The sequence below is a fragment of the Rattus norvegicus genome, chromosome 13 (genome assembly GCF_036323735.1).
Source record: "Rattus norvegicus strain BN/NHsdMcwi chromosome 13, GRCr8, whole genome shotgun sequence".
Taxonomy (NCBI): Eukaryota; Metazoa; Chordata; class Mammalia; order Rodentia; family Muridae; genus Rattus; species Rattus norvegicus.
This window is the reverse complement of record NC_086031.1, coordinates 66,639,166-66,665,964: the sequence shown is the minus strand read 5'-3', so window position 1 is coordinate 66,665,964 and position 26,799 is coordinate 66,639,166. Positions and strand designations below refer to the sequence as shown.

The 26,799-nt window shown below is 45.4% G+C and overlaps 1 protein-coding gene across 3 annotated transcripts in view; it reads left to right on the top strand.

Annotated features, from left to right (window-relative positions):
• Positions 1–26,799, top strand: part of C13h1orf21 (similar to human chromosome 1 open reading frame 21) — a 209,387-nt gene that overhangs the window by 83,667 nt on the left and 98,921 nt on the right. For all 3 annotated transcript variants that reach the window (NM_001105959.1, XM_039090444.2, XM_063272097.1), the window contains one exon: positions 6,283–6,504. In NM_001105959.1, the coding sequence (NP_001099429.1) occupies positions 6,411–6,504 (94 nt within the window). In that variant the 5' untranslated portion in view covers positions 6,283–6,410. The remainder of the gene's footprint in view (positions 1–6,282; positions 6,505–26,799) is intronic.

Below are 26,799 nucleotides of genomic sequence, written 5' to 3'. Positions count from 1 at the left end.
CCCACAGAAAAGCGGCTCACATAAGGCCTGCTGCTACCATAATTCTCTGAGACTCCTCTGTCTGACTGTTCGTTTTAGAGGTGTGAGTTCTCCCATTAAGAAAACAGAAGCCCCAATCCATGTGCCTTCGGAGTTAATAGCGTATTGTTGATCGTCACGATACCGAATGCGTGTGAGCAGAGGGATGAGGACAGTCTGTGATGCTTGACTTCCAGATACCTTCGTGTCAAATGTGGCATCTCTGTATTTTTAGCAGCCACACTGAAGGATGAAGAGGTGTTAACAGTAGCCCAAGGACACTGATAGATTAGAAATCACTTTTTTTTTCTTTTCTTTTTTTCGGAGCTAGGAACCGAACCCAGGGCCTTGCACTTGCTAGGCAAGTGCTCTACCACTGAGCCAAATCCCCAACCCCTAGAAATCACTTTTAAGTTTTCTTTCTTCTCCCCTTCCAGTGGGCTGTGTATTAACAATCATTACTGAGAAACATAGCAGATGGGCCAGCAGACCGATTAGTTATTTATACATACATATATACATGTATATGTGTATGATTAGTTATTTATACATACACACATATATATACATATATATATACATATATACATTTCTTTATGGAGCTTAGATATATCTCTTCAATAAATGGAAGTCATTCTTGTCTTGGCTTCCCTTTTTAATCAGAAGTACAAAAGGGGCCACTTCACTCTGGTCTATTAATAATGCAGCTACACCCTTGCCTTAACTGCTGTCTTCATAGTTCTCTGTGTGCCTATTGCAGTCAGAATTTGATTTCTCTCCAGTCCTGCAAGGCTCGTGTGGACCTTCATGTCCATGTTCTTTCCTGGCTTCAGTTTCTTTATGAGGTTTATCTTTTTTTTTTTTTTTTTTGGTTCTTTTTTTCGGAGCTGGGGACCGAACCCAGGGCCTTGCGCTTCCTAGGAAAGCGCTCTACCACTGAGCTAAATCCCCAGCCCCTCATTTTTTTTTAATTCACTTTTTTTTTCCAGAGGTGTTTTTCTTCACAAGAATATTATCTCAAATATTTTGGCGTTCCTGTCCAAAATGAAAAGGTCTTTGATTGATTGGTACAAGGTAAAGTTACCTATAACATTATGTAATCAAAAATCTTTCACTGTAGCCCTTTTGTTTAAACAAAGGGGTTATTTATCTCTTGGACTGTCCTCAAAAATAGTTTTTTTTTTGTTCTAGTTTTAAGTTTTATGAAAGTGATTTTTTTTTGAAAAATGAAACCCTGCTTCTCCTAATTTTTCCTTGTGATGGGTATCTGTATAAAATTCGTGCATGCATACGGGTGGGATTTTCCACGGCGTGCCGTGAGTTAGTGTGGAGAACTTGGAGGACTTTGAAACATGATATGGGGAGAGGATGCACACGCAGGCTCACACACTTTTAAAGTCCTTCATTAAAAAAAAAAACCGAATTAGATTCATACATTTGCTAATGGATTTTATAAAAATTATGGAAATGGTCTATAAAAATGGCATTGAATTAGGTTAGGTCATGGTATTGTGGTACCCACATTTTGAGGACATTATAGATGATATGAACCCTCCCCCCTCAGTCATTTGAAGAGAGTTATACACAAAGCTATAAGCAATTAATTTGTCTCTGTGTTTTCTGAGACGCTTGATGGCCCTGTCTCATAGCTTGCTTAAAACCATATGAACCTGTGAGTGAGTCAGTTTTAGAAGTGTCCATCAAACTTCAAAGAGGTGCTTCAGTTCAGTTCTCACACTGTGATCCGCAACTTCAAGCCATAGCTCGCTGTTAATAACGATGTGTGAAAATGTTTGCACCAGAGCCTTGCCTCTGAGTGCTGTGGGGGCTGGGAAGGAACTCAAGCAAAACTGAAAGAAAGGTGGAAGCCGAAAGGAAGCTGATGTTTATGTGAACCAAAGGGGAGTTCTCCTGAGCAGGTGATCCGAGCCCTCTTAGGGAGAAGTTTCTAATGTCCTCTCAGAAAGACATCTTAAGTTGACTGAGAGTAAGTGGAGATGAAACTTTGACATTCGACACTGGTATAAAAGGTTAGTGTGTTTTGCAGTTCAAAGGCGTTTTAATGATGGTTCTTCAGTTGTGGTCTGGTCTCAACCCCAGCACCTCCCTAGACTCACTTTCTCAAAGCTGAGTCAGGTGCCTGTGAGGTGAACGCCCTGTCATCCTGTTTTCAATCTGCAGAAGCCTGGACCACACTGCTGTGAAGCTGGTCTAATTGCCTCCTCCACTGATCATTTATATTCTGTGGGGGCAGAGAGGAAAATCATATTTCATCTTGCTTACCACCGTGTGCTTGGTACCTACCAATCACAGTCTATTACTAAGGAGTTTTCAATTAACGTCTGCTAATTAAATGGTTGAATGATTGGACAAGTGCTTGGGACATATTCAAAACTTTTCCTCTGTGATCCGTGCATGATTAACTTTACAAATTAGAGGTCTGCCCCTCAAATGACTCCAGTACCATCAAAGGGGTAAACTTATTAAAATATATTTTCAGTATGCTTGTAAAACTTGAAAATGTCACTTTTAAAATCAAAATAATGCTGTAAGCTATAGTGTTATTTCAGAAATAAACTGCACACGGACTGGTGATGGAGAGCCAGTTCCTACTGAGGGACAGTGCTTATTAAAGCGTAATTAACTGGATGTGGTGACACAAGCCCTCAGTTCCATCTAGGGAGAGGCTGAAACAGGAAGATCGCTTGAGCCCAGGAGTTCAAGGTCTCTCTCGCCCCTCTTTTCCTCTACCTTCCCCCCTCCCTGTGTGATACATACTGAATACTCTCTATATACAATATATATTATGTATTATAGTATAAGTACAGTTCAAAGGAGTTGTTATAGTATATAGTATATGTATATAGTATATTATATACTATATAGTATATAGTATATAGTATATGTATATAGTATATTATATATAACATATATGATATATAACATATATAATACATTATATATCATATCGTATATAATGTATATAATATATAACATACATATGTATATAACATATAACGTATATAATATATCACATAATATATAATGTTGTATATGATATGTAACACATATAATATATATACACATATATAACACATATAATATATAATGCATATATACTATGTAGATATATATTATATATAATATATGATATAACACACATAATATATAATGCATATCACATAATATAATATATAATATATAACATATGTAACATGTATATATTATATAATGTGTATATGTTATGTATATAGTGGACATTCATATATAACTAAACTGAAAAACGCCTTATAAAATCATTTGAATGAATACAAATTATGTTCAGTATCCTTGTTAACCTGACCCTCACTCACTCTATACTCGACTAACATAGGTCTCCTTTTAAGAACCATCTGGCATGTTTTGTCTTTGTCAGCCTGAAGCAATACGTTCGTTTGTTTTCCACATAACTTTAACTCTTTACGTCCTACTGCATTTTGAATGTGAGCACAGCTCTGAAGAGTGAGGAACACCTTAATGCTACTCGGGGTCAGGAGGTTACTCCTGTCAGCTCCCCACGTTACAGAGGTCTCTTCTCACCTGTGGTCTCAGTATCCATGGTTTCAGTTACTTGAAGTCCACGAAGATCCTAAGAGTCCTGACTCGTTCTGTAGAGAACAACAGGTTCCCATGAGCTTCTGCGCGGTATCCTGGTTCCCACTTACTAGTATTCACCATCCCTCGCTTACAGTGGCTAATCTGTAAAGTGATTTTCGTTGTAAATATGTGTATAAGGAGAAGCATGGTTATGTGCCATGTTGGTACTGCTCCATTTCCATCTGGTGAGGGTCTCAAACATTCACACCTGGACAAGAGTAAGGCTTCAGAAGTCTTTGAAAGAAACCACACGGGAAGCATGAAATTTCAAATGTGAAGTTGGAACAGAGAGCAAAGCGGAACACCTGAGGTGACTGGGGAGGACGTGGTGAGAACCCCGGTGATTGTGTTAGTACATTTCTCTTTTTGTTTTCACTTGATTCTGAAGAGGTGGCGAGAGGCACAGAGAGAGGTTTCGGTCTGTGTGGTTTGTCTCCCCCATGCCCGTGTGAGGTGGTTTGCTCGTAGACTTCCTTCTTGGAAAGGAAGGGGCATCCATCCACACCTGTGACCTCCTCCTCTGCTGCTGAGCTGAGGACAGGGCTGATGCCAGGCTGAGAAGGGGCTGGCAGAGTCCAGAAACCTCAGCCGCAATGGCTGGGCAAGGGACTGCAAGAACTCTTAGCTGCTGCAGGCTGGGGAGGATTTCTCACCTCCTTATCTCTTGTTTCTATGGTGGTTTTTCAGAGACTAAACAAAGAAGGCAGGGCATAGCCATCCTACTGTCCTATGACGTATGATGCTCACTTTATTAAGTCGGGTGGAGGCGGCAAGCCACGCCTTCTCCGGGATCTTCACACAACACTAACTGTGCTGGCCTCCTCCTGCCCTGACCCTTCTGGAGCAAGCACACAAATGTGCTCTGTCTTTCCCCAGCCCAGGCCTTAGTTCATCTGCTCCTCACGTCTGCACGCGGTCGCCGCGTTCTCAGACTGGCCAGCTTCTACCAGATCCTTACTACCCCCGAAGAAATACCACTTCCTCTGTCTAGTCGCTGCTGCTGCTGCCCAGTCAGCATGTGGGCTGCTCTTTCGAATCGTACGTTGCCAGAGATTCGGCCACAGCCTTGTGCGTGCGTGCGTGCGCTTTTTTTTTTACTGTCAGCAGCTCTACCCTGTCAGGCTCCTGGGAAGTAGAGTTGTTTCAGAGACATTTCTGCTAAGTAATGAAGTAGCTTGCGTGTGTGAGGGTTAGTGTGTACGTCCAGAAGCCCAGATTCTGTATAGTCTTAAAAGAATGAAATGTGTTCATTTAAGGTCCCCTGGTGTGTGAAGGAGGTGTTAGCATTAACCCTCTAGGAGACAGAGCATCACGGTCTGTAATGTTTCTCCGAGCACCTTTATACTTTCTCCTCATGATCAGTGACAAGAGAATGAACCGCACTATTATATACATGAGGTAGCTCATGTTGTGGTCATAGTTTCACTGTAGCTCATGTTTGCGTGGACTGGTTTTGCATCATGACCTTTGAATTTAATCTTGTTCGTTACATTAACTGGGTTGTTGAGAAGGTGTTCTTGGCTGAGGTTATGGCTTACATGATCAGATGTCTATATCCATTGATATCCTTTGCGTTCCAGGAAGGGCTTAGGGGCCAGCAGTCCTGGAGAAAGGTGAAGCTTACAGGTCATGTTTTGGTAGTGCCCTCTGCAAGACTTGGCAGGCTGGACTGTTCATAGCAAGGATGGGGATGGTGCTGGCAGGACGTGGATGCTGGGGAGGGTAAAGGACGCCGTTTCCTCGGTTTTGCCGGGGCCTCGAGGAGCCGAGGGTTACGTGGATAATGGGTGGATGTAGGCAGAGGGCTGGATAAGAGCCGTATTTCAGCAGGGATAGCTTGTAGGCTGTAGTACCTCATTTACAGGGCTGGAGTGGCTGGATGGGACAGATGACAAAACCCAGCCAAAACAAGCAACAGTGTCTGAGTGCACTGAGCAGCCACCTTCCCTGTGGCAGGGCAGGCAGTCTCACTTCCGTCAGAACGAGGGGCAGCTCTGAGTGGTTTTTTCATAAGCAGTTCTATGCCTTTATGAGAGACAAGTTCACCTACAAGCCATGCCGGGGACTAGACAGGCTGGCTGAGCTCTGCTTTTCTCCATCGTCCTACATGTACAATTCAATCCTTAAAACGGAGAGTGAGCACAGCCAGTCTAATTCTTGACTCAGGCCAACTCCAGATGCATAACCGAGCCCATGGCACCGTCTTGGGAAGAAAGGCGGTCTCCTGAGTCAGATAAAACCTAGCGTTGGCCTGCAGCTAGAGGTGCAGCAAGGTACAGTGTGGCCCTCGCCAGTGCGCTCTGCTTGCTGGCGATTCCAGAAGGCCAGCCAGTCCGTAAGCACCTTGGATGCTGTGTGACACCCAGTCATTCTCATTCCTGGAGGGCTCTGTCCCTCTCTTGAAAATGGTTCCTTCCCAGCGTGCGGCATATGCAGCATGCCTTCCTGGGTTGCTGTCTGAGCATGGATCAAGAGGGGATGCCCACCACACTGTACTGAGTGAGGAAGGCAGGGATTGGAGTGAGGAAGGCAGGGATTGGGCTATGGAATGGCGGCCAGCCACTACCCCTGGGCTGCAATACCAGGTGTGCAGTCTTCCTTTCTGACCCCAGCTTTCTCTTCTTGCAGGTGCACACCCTGTTGCCAGCACCACCACAAGGTGGATTTCCTCTGTGCTTGAAGAGAGAGAAAACAATGTCCCCGCGCCTGTAGAGATGATTTGCAGTTCAGCCCAGCTGAAGCTGACTGAATGAGCTATGGGCTGTGCCTCTGCCAAGCATGTTGCTACTGTTCAAAACGAGGAGGAAGCACAGAAAGGGAAGAGCTACCAGAACGGGGATGTGTTTGGCGGTGAGTGTTCCCATGCTTTCCTCCCGGCCCGGCCTGGTGGGTTCTGGGCCAGGCCCTCTGGCGACAGGAAGTGACCAGACCGATCCGTGCCTTCTGCTGTTGGGTCAGAGATGGGTGAGAATGGGCGGCGTCAGTGCAGTCCCTTCCTCTTCTCAGTCGATGTCATTAGTATCCAGGGAGGCTTGGAGACAGTCAGAGAGGTTTTATGTCACCTCCACCTAGAGAACTAGGGAGGCTCAAGTCGTCGAGGTATCAGGCAAGGATGCGTGTCCTCAGGGGCGACAGCTGAAAACATGGGCCCAAAGTGCGGCGAAGGGAGGTTTGTGAATGGAAAGGCGGGTGTGTTCTAGAGTTAATAGAGTGAATCCATATTTAATACTTCAGCGGAGGATAATTTCAGTATACTTAGTGCAAAGGTCACACAAATTGCCTCTTCCCTAAGCCCAAATAATTAAAAAAACAAAAAAGGCAGCTTTTAAACACCAAGCTGCTTCACAACTAACACTCAGATGTCTTCAGTAGCTCTCACAACTCTGGGTCTTCATTTCTGGGAAATCAACAGAATAGTGTTCTGTTTGCCCCTTCAGTCAGCCTGTGGCCTCCATTGAACCACAAACCCCTCCCCACAGAGGCTCACCAAGCCTAGGTCACTCTGGGGCATTACCTTCCTAGCCACTTACTGAATTTTGAGCTTCTTGACTTTGGGTTTGTCCTTCGAAAGATCAATTTCTTCTTGATGGAGTGTGTATATTCTGGTTATAATATAGGGCACATGGAGCAGGTTTGGTTAAATGACTTTAACAGAAAAGTCCACTGCCTGAAAATATACATTAAAAAAGTAACAAACAGGGGTTGAGGATTTAGCTCAGCGGTAGAGCACTTGCCTAGTGAGCGCAAGGCCCTGGGTTCGGTCCCCAGCTCCGAAAAAAAAAAAAAAAAGTAACAAACAACACCGTTTCCTTTCTTGCTGGGTAAGGAATCTCACCAAGAGTTCTCTCATCCCCAGTTACTCAAACAGTGCTGTCCCTTGTACGATGCCTAGCTGTGAGTGTATGTATGCGTGCGCACATGCCTGTGAGGGAGTGTATGTGTAAAAGTCACATCCCCCAGTCCCCAGTCACTCTCAGTGTTGTCAGTTGTACAGTGTCTAGCTGTGCATGGGTGCACATACCTGAAAGTGTGTGCATGTGTGTGGAGACCAGAGGATGATCTTAGATGCCTACACTTAAGCGCAGTCCACCTTGGGTAGTTTTGTTTGTTTGTTTGTTTGTTTGTTTGAATGAGTGTCTCACTGGCTGGGCAAGTTCCAGGGATCTGGCCTGTCTCCATGTCTCCCCAGTGCTAGGAGTATAGGCTTGTGCCACCAAGCTTGGCCTTTTGGTATGAGTTATGGAGAACAAGACTCAGGTCTTCATGCTGTAAAGCAAGCTCTAAACTGACTGAGCCATGTCCCCAACCCTGGCCTTCGATTCACTGTAATGATTGTTCTTGAACTGGGATTCCTACTGTTGCATTGCCATGTTCTCTAATGAATGAGAAGTTTTATTCCTATAACAAATTTGTTGTGGTAACTGCCTGGAGGATTTAAAGGATACGGGAAAATAATGGATATTTGAGCATCTTCATAAAGCCAGATACCAGCTCACTGAAACCTCACCGAATGGGAAAACAGCTAATTGGAGCTGGAGTCATTACTGTGACCCTTTCAAACTTTACATCTGAGAGGAAATGATCCGTCATCAAAGACATTTTTAAACTAGCCTTGGCGATGGTCTGTCATGATCACTTTCATGGTGGAGCTACTCCAGCAGGAGCTGTTACCATATGTCAATACCGGGAGGCATTCGCATTCATCTTCATGTTGGATTTTCACAACAATCCTGTGAAATATGTGCTGTCTCAATTTGCATATGTAGAGGCTGAATCACAAAAAGCTGGCTGCTTCCAAGCTGCCCAGCCATTCTGCGTCAGTACCCGCGTATCTGGGGTCCTGGTTCACCACCGTCCCATGCTCCCATTGCAGGATAGCGTTTAAGGCCTTTTGCGAAACATCATGGAGATTACAGAGGCAAATATTGCATAGCTCTTGCTATCCAAGACTTTGTAGGAGGATGAGGAAGTGTTGTGAGACAAAATAAACCAAATAGCAGAAGATACCTATCATAGTAACTTTAAAGGCAGAATCAGAATGAATTATTTTCTCCCATAGACACACACACACACACACACACACACACACTCTCTCTCTCTCTCTCTCTCTCTCTCTCTCTCTATATATATATATATATATATATATATATATACACACACATATGTGTATACATATGTGTATACATATATATATATCACATATGTGTATATGTTTATATATATGGGGAATGAAGTAAATATACATATGTATATGTATATTCCTTCTCCCTCCTCTCTCTCTTTCTCTCTCTCTCTCTATATATATATATGTATATATATTCTCCATATATCTAAGTGTATACACACATACACACACATATATACATAATTTATATATTATACATAGATATATTTACTTCTTGACCACAATTCTCTCCCTCTTTTTCTCCTAGTCCTTCCTCTCACTCCTTAGCCCCAGCTGCCACATCCAATCTTCCTCCATTTCTTTTCAGAAAATGGCAGTCCTCCCTCCTATGGCTATCAGGCAGCCGTGGCACATCACTTTGCATCTCCTCTCCTCTTAAGGAGCGATGAGGCAGCCGGGTAGGAGGAAGGAGCCCCAAGGGCAAGCAACAGCATTGGACAAGCCCCTGCACCTGCTGTTAGGAGTCCCACAAGAAGGCCAAGCTGCACAACTATGACATTTGTGCAAAGGGCCTAGGGACTCACAGTGGCTCACAGAGACTCGGCCAGCAACCAGGCAGCCTGTGTGAGTGGATTCATTATAGAGGTGGCAGGTAAACCCGGCCTGGAAGCGTCTGAACTTGTTGGATATAAGATCTAGGAGAGAGCTGGGTAAGGAAAGGCTTGAAGTAATACGAGACATATTCAAGAATTAGAAAGAGTCCAGCTTGAATGGAGCATAAAATATAAGTGAAGAAATCCAAGTCAGGGTTAAATCGTAGGAAAGGCATATTAAATTACAGTGGGTGATACTAGTATACAGTGTTTGTAGTCAGCTAGTCAGCTGTTGCTGGGTAGACTCTCAGTGGGGTGCAACAGCCAGAGCTGGTTTTATCGCTGAGTCAGCTGGGTGCCATTTAACCCCTCCCTCACCCTCCTGGTCCTGTACACCGCATGCCACTGAGGGCAAAGTCTCCTTCCTAAGACTGCGAGACTGTGAACCGCACAGATAGGCGGTCTCTAGGGACAGTTATCCTGCGTCACACCTCACTAGACAAAGCAGATGGCAGAGGCCCAGAATCAAGAGGGAGAAGTGCGTGCTGACCGTAGTATTGCATTCGTAGCAAGGATGTGCATGCAGGGAGCAGCTAGAATTTGGGGCATCCAACTATTCCAGGTCTACATAGTTCCTGCTAGCTCTGTGCACCCGTGCCGTTCAAATCTAAGAAGTACAGATAAAGAAGCGGCTGTTGTTGTTTTTAACATCTCCCTAATGCTGAAGCTTTATTTACCCCACTATTAATCATCTGGTCAGTTCCGGTTACATATTTACAAGTTTGTAGTATAATGTTAAGTAAAGCAGAAACACAAAGGTGAGCAAACCTTCACCCGTCACCAGAGATTCCTTCCTAGGGTTAGGCAGTAGAATTCCCAGAACTCAGTGTTGAAGTAAACACCCATATGTTGCTGGGTGCTGCAGCTTAAATATGACAAGGTGCACCCTGCTTCTGTCTCTCTGTTTGAACTAGTTTGCAAGAAGAAGGTCTCCTATCCCATTGTCACCACAGACAGTACAAGATAACTGTCTGCTTGTTATTAGCCATTTAACATCCTGTCACACAGGGGGTCAGTGCTCTGTATCTGTGCAGTAAATGACCTCCAAGTCAGCGTCATGATGCAGCGTTGATACATTGTTTCTCTTTGGTGGATCTCCTGGGAGCCCTTTTTTCAAAGAGAGGTAGAGAGCCCTCAAGGAGATGAGAACGACTCACTGTCACACAGCATCCGAGGTGGTGCTGGATTGGCTGGGGCTCTGAAATCACCATCGAGCAAAGCACACCGGCGAGAGCCACATACACACACAACAGTACTCTACTGTCCAAAATGGCCTCCGGCCCCTGCTACAGTTCTCTCTTCCCATAGAGTTGCCTAACTTTGCAAGCAGCTGCTCTCATCCATGTGGGGAAGGCTGCCCAGTGTCGTCTCTAATGCCTTCATCTCCTCAAATGCTATATCAAGGGTCGACTGTTGGGCGAGCCTTTTCTGAGGACTGCAAAGCTTCTCTGTCTCCTCAGCCCAGTTTTATCTGTCCTACGCATGTGTGTTTTTGTTGATGGGTATGATCTCTCTTATAAGCTGGTTAGCAAGCTGTGGGTAGGAGATGCACGGTCTTTAGAGGACCCAGGTTTCCAGAAAGCTAAGCGCAGGATGAAGAGGGGATGGCCAGAGATCAGGTTGAACGCTGACCCTTCCCTCCCCACTTTGTAACTAAACTGGCTCTGACCGCTGCTGAGTTTGGTTTAAGGAGCACCCGATGTTTCCACCAGCCCTTTAAATAGAGATGCATGGACGATTGCAGTCCAAGTCTTCTGGATGATATTGTAAGGCCAAGCAGCCGGCAAGCAACCGGAACCGGCTGCTATCCCTCACGTGGACTTAGTTATATTCTCATGCTTGACAGTCCATGCATTGGAATATGGCATCCACGGCTACCTGTTTAAATTGTAGGGACCAATTTGTCAGGGCCATGTTGAAGATTAAATGATAGGCTGCTCCCGGTGTATTCAGAATTGCAGAGCAGTGGGAGGCAAAGTAATAATTCATTGTGTATCTCTCATAATTTTGATTGCACAAAGTGAAGATTCATTAAGGACACTTTGCTCATAAGATAATTACAGAGAGGATAATGTGTCTCTGTGTGGGGCCGTAGCCATTAGCCACATGTGATTCTGATGATGTGGCCGGGCCTGAGATACTTTTCCATTTTGTAATAAATGAAGAGACTAATGTGGAAAATAACATGAAATAGCTCATTCATCACTATCGATCATATATTCAAATGGTGATTCGGGTCCATCAGATTAAATAAACTGTATTATTAAAATTACTTGCACCTGCTGTTTTCTTAATGCAGCCACTAGGAATGCTAAGAAGCCAGTTTAGGCATGGCGGCACCTCCCTTTAATTCCAGCATTTGAAAGGGAGAGACGGGTGGATCTCTGTGAGCTTGAGGCCAGGCTGGTCTACGTACTGAGTTCTAGGACTGGCAAAGCTACATAATGAGACTCTGTATCAAAAACCACCACCTCCTCCTCCTCCTCCTCCTCTTCCTCCTCCTCTTCCTCCTCCTCCTCCTCCTCTTCCTCCTCCTCTTCCTCCTCCTCTTCCTCCTCTTCCTCCATACCACCACCACCTCCTCCTCCTCCTCCTCACCACCACCACCTCCTCCTCCTCCTCCTCCTCCTCCTCCTCCTCCTCACCACCACCACCTCCTCCTCCACCACCACCTCCTCCTCCACCACCACCACCTCCTCCTCCTCTTCCTCCTCTTCCTTCCTCCTCCTCCTCCTCCTCCTCCCTCCTCCTTCTCCTCCTCCTCCTCCTCTACCACCACCTCCTCCTCACCACCACCTCCTCTTCCTCCTCCTCCTCTTCCTCCTCCTCTTCCTCTACCACCACCACCTCTTCTTCCTCCTCTTCCTCCTCCTCACCACCACCTCCTCCTCCTCCTCTTCCTCCTCCTCTTCCTCCACCACCACCACCTCTTCTTCCTCCTCTTCCTCCTCCTCTTCCTCCACCTCCTCCTCCTCCCCCTCCCCTTCCTCCACCTCCTCTTCCTCCTCCTCCTCTTCCTCCTCTTCCTCCACCACCACCACCTCTTCTTCCTCTTCCTCCTCCTCCTCCTCCCCTTCCTCCACCTCCTCTTCCTCCTCCTCCTCTTCCTCCTCTTCCTCCACCACCACCACCTCTTCCTCCTCCTCTTCCTCTACCACCACCTCTACCTCCTCTTCCTCTTCCTCCTCCTCCTCTTCCTCCTCCTCCTCCTCTTCCTCCTCCTCTTCCTCCTCTTCCTCCACCACCACCACCTCCTCTTCCTCCTCCTCCCCCTCCCCCTCCCCCTCCTCCTCCTCCTCCTCCTCTTCCTCCTCCACCACCACCACCACCAACAACAACAACCGGAAACCAGGATGTCAGAGGCTGGAGGTGTTAGGATTGGGATAAGTTATGGTTGTGGAAGCTAAGAACTCAACAAGCTAACATCAAAAGGTAATCCAATAATCAAATCAAAGAGAGGGTGAATGAAATAAACAGGTACCTTTCAGGAATATCACTTGTTTTCCGTATGTGGGATATTTAAAAAGACACTACTGTAGGACTAGGAACTATAAGGGAACACCAATGTAGATAATGAAGGTTTCAAAATTTTCAGAGTACTTCATGTACTTGTATAGAAATACCACAGAACCCACTTTTTCATATAAGTAATGTACATTAATAACAATAAAAGAAAACGCCGGTGCCCAGTATATGAAAACATGATGAACACTATTAGCCTCCAAAAGTACAACTCAGAACTTCGCTGTGCTCAGTCTTACACCAGACAAGAAGAAAGGCACAGAAAATGCTGTCAAGGATTGGGGCAGGTGAAGGAACCTTTACAACACAGTTCCTGACAGTGCCAATCAGACCAGCCACTGTGGAAACGAACGGTATGGAGGTTTCTTCAAAACACCAAACTTAGAACGACGACCATATGATCCAGCTATTCGACTGATATGTGTGTGTGTATGTGTGTGTGTGTGTGTGTGTGTGTGTGTGTGTGTGTATATACATATATATATGATATATATATATATATCATATATATCATGTATCACCCAAAAGAATAGAAGAATAGGAGAAACCCACATACTCATGTTTGCTGTGGCACTAGCCACAATAGCCACGCTATGGAGTCATCCAGGTACCCCGAAGGGCGTGACTGCCTAAAGTAAAGGTAGTCTACACAGGCAGTGCCTTCTATTTAGTTACAAAGAACAAAAGGAGGTTGTGTGCAGAAAAATGAATGGAACTTGAGATCTTTATGTTAAAAAAAAGCCATTTACACACAGACAAGTTTGTGTTTTTTTCTCTCATATGCAGAATTTTAGGGAAAGAGACTTAAAAGTAAAAAAGGGACTAAAATAGATAAACTAGAAAAGATAAGGAAAAGGATATGACTAAATCTCTTTATAGACCTATGCATGGAAAGGCCACTGTAAAATCTGTTACCTCACATAATTTCTGTTTACCAATAAGAAACTGAAAAGCAAAACCAAAAGCCTTAAACATATCCTAGTGTGGTCTTGGAAGATGTCATGATGCTTCAAATAAGGGCTTGGAAAGCTTTGCTAGAAGGCCACACAGACTTCATAAATTATAGAAAGCTGACATGCTGGCCAAGAGTTTTGCCTGCTTTGTTACTTAAAGCCTTTGAGAATCAAAACTCTACCGCCTGAGGGAAGTTGCTTCTGGAGACCTTGGAGATCCTAAATTAAATCAGTGTTTTCTAAAACCTGCCTGTTGCACACCAAGTAGCCAATGACATTTGTTTCTCCAATGTGTTGGGCACCATATTAAGCATGCGACATATACCTTCCTCTATCTTCAAAACAGCCGGAAAGGAGAGAGGGCCTCTAGTGTGCCAGACTCTATTATCAGGTGATCACACACAGACAGACAGACAGACAGACAGACAGACACACACACACGCACACACACACACACACACACAGAGAAAGAGAGAGAGAGAGAAAACGCACACACACACACACACACACACACACACACAGACACACACATACACACATATATTTATTCCCAGGGAATATTCCCAAATGTTGATTTTTCATTCGTCAGTGAGTACCACAAGCCTGCTCTCTTGGTATTGGAAATGGCTGTAAGTGAAAGGTAGGATCATATCCTGCTCAGTGTTCCAGGCAGCCAGACTCCAACAGGAAGAAGCCTTTGACTTGGCAGAACCTGTTCCAGGATTGCCACCAGAGCCCCCCAGGATTTCCAAGGGGTCCCAGCAGATTCCTTTAGTCAGTCGGTTGTCCCTAGCTGCCTGGTTCCCTCTGGCTATAGTGAGGTGAGCTCGGCTTGGCGGAAGGCAGCGGCGAAGTGCTGCTGCTTCTGGCAGCCTCCAGTGAGGCACCAGAGCTCAGGCAGGGCTCGTGTGGTGCTGGGGGAAATTCTCCAGAAAGTGACTCATCAGCAGGAGTGGAACTGGGAGCATTTCTCTACCTTTAGCAGTTCTCAGTGTTTCCTTCCAAAATGACATCGGAGAATTTGAAACTGTGACTTCTTCCCGGAATCCTGGATGGCGTAACCAAGGATGTTTCATGGGCACCTCCTGGCAGCCTTCATGTCACTTCGCCCACCTGGCGGACTGGCTTCCTTTTGTCTCTGATGTTCCTATGTAGAGACCCACGCTGAGGTCTGCTGCTTTCACCACTAAATTATTACACGGCATCAGAGACATACTTCTGGACTCTGGCATTACATTCTAAGTCTTTTCCACATGCGGTTGCTATCACTATTACGTCTGTGCTGGAGAGGAGGAGGCTGGAGCTAGGGCCTGTCTTGGTCACGTAGCTGAAGAAGTGGGATTGTTCGTATGATGAGGAAGGCAGCCTGACTGAGGGGATTCCCACCTCAGGAATAAGCTTATCTGTTGGGGACATTAAATCTGAACTAGCCTTGGCTTAGGAGCTTTGGTTAAGTAATTGCTAACTGCCTGCCTTAACTCGGCCCTGGCTGTTAAGTGAGGATGTCTGGAGATTCTATTGTGGTGATTAGGGTTATTTTTGGTGGAGTTGAAGTACAGACATGCTCACCACACGGCTCTGAAATCTGGCAAACCGGCTTCCAAGCCTGCTGAGCTCCTCATGAACACATAGCCTTGTCAGACCAGTGAGCTCATTGGCTTAGGTCCTCTCTGTGCAGCGTGGAGGAAACCAGCATTGTGCACGGACTTGTGGGCCTCAGAAGCCTGTGTGTTAAGCATTCCCCTACTACTTGGTGACACATGATAAGCCGTGAATGGGTGCCAACTGTTAATCTCCACCGTCCTGTTGGCAGCCTGAAGACATGCGTGCTTGTGTACGCAGCTGTGACTTCTCAGAGTTGTTGATCGGTCCTCTGCGATTAAACTTGGGGGAATCGTTTTCATCGTCTTACGGTTGTCAGATTCAACAGACTTGGACAATCGATCCATTAGCCTGATGACACTTACCTTTTTGTTTTAGATTTTTAATTATTTGTGTTACTGTGATTATTCCCTTCTGTCTTGACCTAATCAGAACTTCTGTCTGTGTAAGGGGTGTGTGTGTGTGTGTGTGTGTGTGTGTGTGTGTGTGTGTGTGTCAGTGAAATCAGGAAGATAAAGAATATGACTTAGAAAGGATAAATATGACAAAATTTTGCTGGATTTTATAATCTAATAAGCCTGTATAAAAGGCACACAATCCAGATATTTTAATTCTGAGCCATATGCCTAGACTGGGAAGATCTAGGGCTGCACTAACTCATTTCCCAGCTATGAGGTCCCTTATCACTTGCTGTTTCTCCTGGCCACACTGTTCTGGTCTGTGAATGCTTCCTCCTCCACCCACCTTTCTTCCTTTCTCCCCCTCTCTCTCCCTACCTGCAATTCCCTCTCAAGCCTTCCCAGTCCCACCTTTCCCCTCCACTGCCCAATCACAGGCTTTAGCCTTAATTTGACCAGTTATCTAGGGAGAAGGTTCACCCTGCATCACTTGAGTACCTGATAATCTGCTTGCAGGGGCAGCCCCCTCTTGAGGAACTAGTGTTAGGATTTGAGTACAAGCAGAGCCAGGCAGACCCACTGCAGTGAGATGGCATAGTTCCATTAAAGTATGGGTTTAAGTTTTTCCCACCATACAGCTCAATAAGTGTATACGTTATTCATTGTGTGTGTGTGTTTTTTATTGCTGTGACAACATACCCCAGTAAACAGCTTTGGGGGTAGGGACTTACTTTGGTTACAGTTTCAGCCAGTATTGGGTTGCTCCAGCTCATTGGGCCTGAGGTCGAACCAGTCATGGCAGTGGAAGCTTGTGGCAGAGAAGGCTGCTCCTTATGGGGCAAGGAAGCAAAGAGAAAATGAGGAAGGGCCCATTGACTGCTTCCCCAAACTAGACCTCGTGCTGTAGTCCCCCCACCTCTCAGTGGTTCCGTTGAATTATGAATTTAAAAAAGAAAACATTGTGTCCACTGATGAGGTCTCTGATGAGGTCACTCGTGAGGTCACTCATGAGGTCAATGCCTTCATGACCTTCCTCATGCTTCACCTCTGAACCAGGCCTTCAACATGGAAGCCTTCAGAGGACTCCAAACATACACAAGCCATATCACCAGGCATAAATTAGTGTGTGAGCGTGTGTATGGCTTCCCAACTCTTCCTGTGCATGTGGACTGGGGATGTTTCTAAAGGGTATTTCTTGTGAAGCAGTGTATTGGGGATGAGGAAACAAGACACTAACGGTGCCTGTGCCTGTCATAGAGAACTGCATCTAGGACTGAATGAAAAATCAGGATCACATACAGAATGGGGGTTATTTCAGCTCGCATTTTATCTGTGAAGGACGGTTATATTATTAAAATTGAATTACTAAGAATTTCCAGATAAATCTATTATAGTTTTATTTAGTTAATGTGTGTGTGTGTGTGAGTGTGTGTGTGCGTGCACGCTTGTATACATTGTGCACACCTGTTACAGTGTATTTGTGGAGGCCAGAGGACAACTTGTAGGAGTTGGTGCTCTCCTCACTGGTGTCACCATGTGGGTCCCAGCAGTAGAACTCAGATAGTCAGGTGTGGCTGCGGGTGCCGTTTCTCTAGGCGTCCTCTCGCTGGCCCTTCAGATGAATCTAAAGATGTAAGTATAAGATAAGAAATCTGGAGCTGAGGGGTTAACCTCAGTCCGTAAAGCGTTTTCCACACAAGCATGGGGAAAGTTCCATCCCTAGGACCCACGTAAAAAGTCATCCGTGTAGGGCCCGGAGAACATCACCTAAGGATGAAGAGGTGGGGGATGGGAGGTGTGTTCTTAAAGAGCTCTTCTGGGTGAGACACAGAGGTTGCACTCGTGAACTCCTCACCGTGACTGTGGTTACTCACACAAGACATGCCCAAGATTGGACCAGTCAGCATTTCATCATGGAGAGGGGAGGAGCTGATGAGCCCCTCGCTACTCCCTGACGGTTGATTGACACACTCTTTAGTCTTGTAGCCAGTAATCAGTTGCCCATGCTTCAGTAATACCTCACACAGGAAACCTAATTAAATACAGCAGGTCTCTCACACACAGAGAAGACAGGAAAGTAGGGGAGGGGCATTATGGGAAGAAGAAATGTTTCAGAGAAGGAAGGAGGGGGATGGGGTCAATGGGGGGTGAAAATGGATACAATACAGTCTATGGGTGCAAGAAACGCAGAGTAAAAGTACATTTTACAAAGTAATATTTTACAAAGTAATTTTTTCCAAAGTGGCAGCTGTGATGACATCATGTACTTCGTAAGCTCAGGGCTGAGAAGGAAGAACAGGGGCTCCCGGGCCAGCCAGATTGGCCGAGTGCCTTCATAATCTTAGGTTGCAAAACGTCTTCCATACAATGCTATGAAATCTGACCCCATAAAAACAAGCTGACAATTTTGGCTGCCTGAAAAGTCTAAAACCCCTGCTTGGCATTAACTAAACAAACCACTGTAGGCTGAATTAAAAGACAACGGTCAAACCATGAATACCATTTGCAAAGCAAGTAAGGCCAATATGGGAAAAATTTAAAAAAGAATTCTTGAAGTCTAAAACAAAGAGCATCCTAAGTGAGCACTGGACTAAATGTGTGACTAGGCACAAATTTAAAGAAAAGTTTACAAGAGTTCAATAAGCAGGCAGAAAAATACTCAACTGCTTAGTCGTAAATAGCCCCTATGCTCACCCCCATTCCCAGCCAAACCCCCATTCCCACCCAATCCCCATCCCCCACTAAAAGAAAGTAAAACAAAGCAGTTTTTACCACCTCAAACCAGGCCGGAATAGACATCTGTCTTATGTTCTAATGAGTAATGTCAAACCAGAAATTTATTTTCTGGAGCACTAAATAACAATGTGCATATGGGATTTAAATAATTATGCCTTTTGCTCCTGCAGTTTTTCTGGGTCTTTTTTTCCCCCTTTAATTAGGAGATAACTAGACAGGCAGATGTTGTCCACTCTTGTATGCTCGAAGGTCTCCTTCACTGTCGGAACATATGCGCCGTAGAGCCGTCAAGGGATAAGTGACCCTGCAGTGTGAGGAGATCTCGCACAGCGTGGCTTAACGATAATGGTTTCTCGAGAGTTTCATTTCCAATTTTATTTACTTGTTTGCTGGTCCGTTTATTGATCTATTTATGTGTGCACCACAGTGCACATATGGAGGCCAGAGGACAACTTGTGGGAGTCAGTTTTTCCCTTTCACTACGTAGACCCCGAGACTGAACTCAGGTCCTCAGAGCTGGCAGAAGGCACCTCAGCTGTCTTGCCATTTGTCTTTTGGTTTCTGAGCCTTACAGGGTAGCCCAGGCTTGCCTACAGCCCATTGATCTACCCAGTCTGGTCTCGTGTTCATGGCAATCGAATGTCTCTGCTGCGGTTGGAGGCATATGGTACCATACCTGTCTGCACGTTTTATTTGTAATATACGTACTATTCTGTGCTGGAACATAAAGAAAGAAGGTATTAGGAGCCTTCACTAACATTAGCAATAGTTGTCTCCCTGTGATAGTTTCAGGCGATTTTGAATTTTGAATTCAGCTGATCTGAATTATAAATATAAATTATTTTTTATAATTAATGCTTTTTATTCCATACAACTATTTATATTGATAAATGTAATTTAAATGTTTCCAACCTCCAAAGGGTTGTATTTTCGGGGAGTGCAGATTTGCTCCCTGAGGAAAGTGTACTATGTCTGGGAATAGCTTTGGGTCATGGTGTGATGGTATGTTTCCTCAGGTAGACAGATGGGGTCTCATCTAGTTTCACTCAAATCTTCGTGTTCCTTGTCATTCTGCAAAACATTTGCTGGCTGTTTTGCGTGCTTTGGACACCATGCTAGGCATCGCGGCTCATACAGACCTGACGGGCAAAACTGCCTTTAGGGAACTAATAAGTGGGTGACAGATGGATATCTTGGCGTACACTGTTAGTATCCTGTGGTGATACAGCAGAGGGTGCCTCATTGAGGCTCTGGGAGGACACACACAAAGGATGATTAAAGTCTTTGCCTAAAAGATGAGCAAACAAAAGAACTGGTGTTTCTGAGACAAGGTGCCAGTAGAGGCAGAGGGCTCAGAAATGGTGCAGTGAGGACAAGGTCTGTCCAGAGGAGGCTAGGGGACCGAACAAATAAGCAAGAAATCAGAAAATCTCACATCAGGAAAGGAGCCTTAAATATTTGGGAATTTTACACTAATTTTACCCCCCCAACACCAAAAAGCTCACACAGACAGTATAAGAATCATGTTACAGAATTGGAAATTGGCAGAACATGTGGAAAATGCTAGAAAAAGAGCCTAGAAGATTGGGAGCTAATTTCTTAGATGGTCACCCTTACCTCATATTAGATCATAAGGACCCTGAAATGATAATTCCAGAGCACAGGCTCACATGTATGCCGAGACTACGTTATTACTAAACCATGACAAAACCAGAAAAATCACGGTATGACAGTGTAACCCTTGTCCTTTGTGGGATTGGACGCGACCTACTTATTTTTGTGAATCGATGGTATCTTCAAAGAAATGATATGTGCAATTTGTACGTCCTATGTTACATGCAGATAGTCTTCATGAAGACCGTCAAGGGAGCTGGTAAAATGGCTGTGTGACCTGAGTTCGAGACCAACACACACATAAAAGTCAGGTGCAGTGCTAGAGAGGTAAAGACAGGTGGAGCCCTGGGGCTCATTGGACAGCCAGTCTCATCAAAACCGTGAGCTCCACATTTAGTGACATAACTGTCTCAGAATATAGGTGGAGGGTGACTGAGGGAGACATTCAATATTGACCTCTGACCTCTGAATATAGACACGTGGATGTATACCCATACACACTTGTGTGTGTTCTCTCTCTCTTTCTCTCTCTCTCTCTCTCTCTCTCTCTCTCTCACACACACACACACACACACACACACACACACACTAAGCTTTGGGAGTGATCACCGCCTTAAGATTTGAGTTGCTCCCATTGCTTCAGTGAATTCTGTTTCTTTGCCTGTTTCTAAAGGGGAAGACTGAGACATGGTGGGAGGAGTCTGTAGTATCATTCCTGTGGGACAGCAGGAGAGACATAGTAACTGTGAGATGTCCACCTCCATGAGACAGCAACAGTGTGGTACAGCGGTCTAGCTTTAAGCCACATGCTCTCCCCTCAGTGTTCTTCAGCGGTGAAGCATTTTCAGTTGAGCAGTTTGTGATCATAAATTGTTGTCACAGCTTAATTGTGTTCCTGATAACAATGTTCTAACTGTGAGGAAAATTGCCCCGACCAATTAAGCGCTCCTAAGCAAACAGTCCTCCGTGAGGGGTGTTGATTGGCTGTTACGAGGTTAAGAGTGTTGCATGGGAATGAGTTCATAGGAGAAGGCACTGTATGCTTTCTGGGAGTCAATACCAAGGGTTTAGATCAGGCATCCCACCCGCAGGTTTTACAAGGAAACTGTCAATGTGTAGGAGGTCGTTCAGCAAGAAACGGAGGACACAAAGCAAGCACTAAAGAGCAATGCGTGTCCTGAGGCCCAGATGTCTACCAGTGCCCGGATGTTCCTGCTCTGAATGTTCATGTCACCTCTCAAGTTAACATAACGGGATTCTAGCTTCCGATTTAATGTTCAAGGTTTGGTCTTTGGAGATGTGGTTAGGTCCCGAGACAACACTCATGAATGTTATGAACGAGTCCCAGGAGAGCTGGCCTGCAACTACCCTGTACCAACACATTAAGGCACCATTTGTGAAAAAGCAGGTCTCACCAGACCCCTGCTGGCACACTGAACTTGGACTTCCCAACTTCCAAAAGAAGCCACATGGAAGTGGTATAACAGCTGAGCTGACCTAGACACTCGGGTGATAGGAAGATCCAGTGCATCCTGCTTTAGAAGTTACAGAAAGGGCTGGAGAGATGGCTCAGTGGTTAAGAGCTGACTGCTCTTCCAGAGGTTCTCAGTTCAAATCCCACATGGTGGCTCACAACCATCTGTAATGGGATCTGATGTCCTCTTATAGTGTGTCTGAAGACAGCCACAGTGTACTTATATATAATAAATAAATACATCTTTAAAAAAAAAACAGTTACAGAAAAGAGCAGAACAAGATGAGATAGACTTTCTCTTCCCTGACAGAAATCTAGCCCCAGTGCAGGTGGTCATCATTATTCTGGGATCACTGTTTGTGACCTGCCTGAAGAAGGTGTACATGCTTTACTACGTGGTCTTGTGCACACTCACAGGTAAGGGAGCGAGGTTGCGAGAGACTAGGTGTCTTCTGAAGGTTCTCACAGGTCACTTCTTGTAACATCTGGTCAGAATCTCTCCTCTGTTTGATTCCCAGACCTCATTCTGTCAGTGAACAATGTGTGCTACTGAAAGAGGAAACGAGGAAGTCGGGCTTCTAGGCACGGAGAGGGATTAGGAAGATATCCAGAGACAGTGCCTTTGTTCTAGAAGCTTCCAGTTCAGTGGAAGAATACCTTGATTCACCTGTCTCTTGCTTTATCAAGAGTTTTGATTTATCACACACTGGTTTATTAAGCACTGTATAAGTGAGGCTTTTTTTGTCCCTTGTCTGCCGTATGGGCAGCAATAGATAGTCACTAGGAAGTGGCGACTACTGTGAATCTTCAGGTGACAGTGATATCAGAGCTCTGAAGTCATGCCCTCCTACTGTAACTTCCTCCTGAGCCAACTTTGGGTGCTGTACTCTAGGCAATGTGATTCCAAGAAAGGCCAAGGGTACCTGTGTCTGGACGCTGACTGCTAGAGACTCATCTGATGTTTGGCACTGCTTGGCTCTTGAGCTCCTCGGACCATCTGAAAACTGCGTGCACCAGATAATTAAGGTCACAATAGTAGTATGTGTATAAATGTCTTGCTAACATATAACTCTTACTGTTTAAACATGCATAGAGTTACCGTTCTTAAGGTTTCTCATAATAAAAGCTCAGCTAAAAAGGGCCGTAAGTGGGGAGGGGTGAAGACTATGGGAAACAAACATAGTTTCTGTAGTCCACTTCCTTGGACTCATAACCCATATTTGAAGGTATAGTGTATATGAATATTCAGGTTTTTTTCGTTTAAAATGTTTTCATAAGCATATGTGTATGACTATTAAGAAATGGAGTGGGGCTGGAAGCACAACTCAGGAGTTAAGAGCACATACTGCCCTTGCGGTCTCCATTCCAGCATACCATCCTGTTGCAGGGGATCCAGTGCCCCCTCTGGCCTCCCCAGGTACTGCACACAGGCGGTGCACATACACATACAGTACAAAATAAAAGTTAAAACAGAATTAAAAGTAGGGGAATAAGGGCAAACCAGAAATTGTATATCTACATCCTCCACACTGAACAAGCCCCCCAAGCTTCAGGCAAAGCAGCAACCGGCCCAAATCTCTGTGCAGACCACGGTGCATTTCCAGTTTGAAAACTATACTCAAAACAAACTAAATCACATTTGAATTCTCTTCCAGCCATGGATATTCGTGCTTGACTATATAAATGTCACTGCTGATCCTGATAGGCTGCCACGGAGGAAATTGTCAGATTGTATATAAATATGGGCATTTAGTTTTAATGTACCCAGAGCCTTTGCGTTTATTATGTCATCCACGTGGCAGTATTTTTTTTTTAAATCTCTAGTTCTGTTTCCCTCCTTTCACTCAAATCATTACTTCACAGTGCCTGGAGAGAAGGGCTGTTCTCCTGTGCCTTACCAGGTTTCCCTGACGCAGCTCTTAGATTAGCAAGGTTTAAGAGAGGAAACGGTGGGATTTTAGTTCTAATGCAACTCTCAAAATCAGAATTACCCATTTAAGGAATACTAATTGTGCAACTATTACTAAAAGAAAGCTTGACTTTTGCTAGCAGATAAAGGAATGTAATTAATACCCATTTTGCTGATGTGATTAGACAACCAATGACCATAAAGTAGGAAATGAGCCAGACAGGAGCTGAAAGGACAGAGATATAATCAGACAGGGAAGAGGGCACACACAGAGAGAAAAGGGACCAGCAGGTGACTGAGTGACTTGTTCAGAGGTTGGCCAGAAAAGTCAAGGAGTTGGCTTTTGCCCACACCTGAAGGAACGAAGCCTGAAGAGACAGGGAAGTGTTTACAGAAGAGCTAGGCCAGCTGTCTGAGAAGGAGCTGTCTGGTGGGTCCCAGGAGGGAAGCTTGAGACGCTGGTGATACACACAGAGGAGCAGCTAGGCCCAATAGCCGAGGCCAGCATGCAGGAGAGGGTTCCCAGTGGATGAAGTCTGACTTTGGTTTTAAACTTAAAGAATCACCCAGGGCAAGAGGGGTCAATGGGTTCAACGTCATGGTCACATAGAAGAAATCCTGATACTCAGACGCACAGTTGGGTGACTAACCATAGTTAATAACAGTGTCATTTGTGTTTGAAAATAAGCAGGGGCAGGGATATTTGAATGTTTTTACCACAAACAAATGGTGTTCAGAGTGGGCTAATAACCCTGATTTGGTCATCGCATGCTACACATATACAGGAGCGATGCCCTCGAAATGTTTGTAAGTGTTGTTTGTCAGTCAAAAAGTTAGGAAGAACTTTTTATCAAGCACTGTCCTGGCTGTCATGTGGGCAATCAACTGTAGGTGAGAGAGAGGCATACTATGGTACACCTTTAATATCTGCTCCTGGGGTACAGAAGCAGGTGTCTGTCTATGAGTCTGAGGCTAGCCCAGTCTATATAGTGAGTTCTAGGCTAGCCAGGGCCATGCAGTGAGACTCTGACTTTGTGTTTTGTGGGAGTGTGAGAGCGGAGGAGCAGTTAAGAGCTCTATCCCATTGTTCTAGTAATCGGCGCGATGGGGTCTGAACTAGAGTTGTCAGCTGGGGTGGGGAGCCACTTCTGAGTTAGGGATTCGTGTGAAGAAGGACAGTGCACGTGCCTCTGTGCCTGTCACAGCCGTCTCACCCCTGGTTTTCCCCATGTGGCTGGGAGTGGTCGGACAGTTTATACCCACAGAAGCTCCCCTCCTGAAGCAGAGACATTCTCTGAAGCTTCACAGTGTGACTAAGAAGCTTGAGCATTTAGGAAGTGTACCGGGCTGGACTGAGAGACTAATTCAGTCAGAGCTTTTGCATATTGTCCCGGCCTTGTTTTTACATTTGATTCTGGCTAAGAGGTGACGAACAGGCTTAGAGGTGATGGTGATGTGCTTACTGGAGGGTCTGGGGCTCAGCTGTGCACAGGCACACGGTAGAGAGTCACTTCTGGTCTCTAGGGACCCACGGAACGCAGTTACCGTCCCGTGCACTCAACCTAAGCGTGAGAGGGGACTTTCAGACATGTAGTGTTTGTTTAGTTGGAGTGGATTATTCCTTGGTTGGGGGCCAGCGCTCCCAGCGAGGCCTTCCTCTCCGTGACAGTCATTTCTGTCTTTCTGCCACAGTCTCCGAGTCTTCCACTCTAGTCACACCTCAGGGTCTTCTGAGCTCCTGTTTATGTATTCCCCATCTGCCCTCAGCCTCAGGCCTCCCTGTACCCCCACTTCAGAAGCATTCACTGAGTTCTCCCCAGGTAGCAGCAACAGCGGGTGCTTCAGGAGAGGAACAGTGTGCACTTAAAACACTGCTGTCTGTGGAGTCCAAGCAAGCACTCAGATAACTTCCCACTGGGAATCTGCAGCGTGTTCTCTCATCTGCCCTCTGTTCCCACCATCCCTACCCTAAGAGCACCAGGAGTCTTTGGAGTGCTCAGTGGGGATGAGAGAGGAGGGGGATAGGAGGGAGGGGCTGGGGGGAGGGGGGAGTGCCCCATAGCAAGATACAGTGAATGTGTGAGCCTCCTGTGAGAGACATTGATGTTTGTGTGAAGGTGGCTTGAGCTCTACGGATCAATGGTGGGGAGTGGTCAACAGAAGACGGATCTTGAAAGGTGAGGTGGTAGAGACAGTACAATGGCCAAGTGCAAAGGGTAGAGGAAGGAACAGGAAACTGGGATGATTAAAATGGGGTTTAGTAAGCCAGAGCCAGGCCCACCCAGGGAACATCCTGAGGGAGCCATGAGGGCAACTGGAGGTGATCTTTGGTTTTATGAGGATGCAGCAAGAAGTACAGGCTTATCAATGGGAAGGCGAGCTGAGCCAGCAGACCTCCCTCCGTGCTCCCGGTATTCCCGCCCCTCATTAACAAAATTTATGGACGAGGGAAGCAGGGAGTATTTTTCAGAAGTAAAGAAATTACATTATTTTACCATGAAGTATGGTTCGGATGTGTTTTTCTATTTTCAAAGTCCGATCACACACGTATCGGGGAATTACTTCAGCTGAAAATGACTCTGTCTATTTTCTTCCCATTCTTTCTAATGACTTCGCTGCCGCCAAAGTCTTTTTAATAGTTCCGTAACCCAGGGAAAGCAGGGCTCCTGGAGGCCAGCATCAGTCCAGAGACATATTAAAAGGAACACCCTACATCACTGAAAAGCCATTTAAGCTTTCACTGAATGACCCCTAAAACCTGAAACGTCATCTCATTCATGAACAGCACATTGAAACTTACTTACTCCTCCATGAATTTCTACCATTGGCTGTTCCTGTCTTTCTTCTTTTGGACTACCTCTGAAAGACCCCCGGAGCAGGGAGACCCTCACTCAAGTCTCGGGATGATGCGACCCCCCAAGAACTCACGTGAGACCGTCCTTGCTGTAATAAACATGAGGTTTATTGATAGGAACCAGTGCACTGGGGTCGAGACTCGTATCCCACGCAGGGGCAGTGGAGTTCGACCCTGAAAGGCTGGGAGAAAGGGTATTTAAAGGGAGAAACCACAACCTGAGGGGGCAGGGATGGTGTCATTGGAAAGTGTCAAGAATACTAATGAAAAATCACAAGGAGGAGCTTCCTGTTTCTCAAGATTAT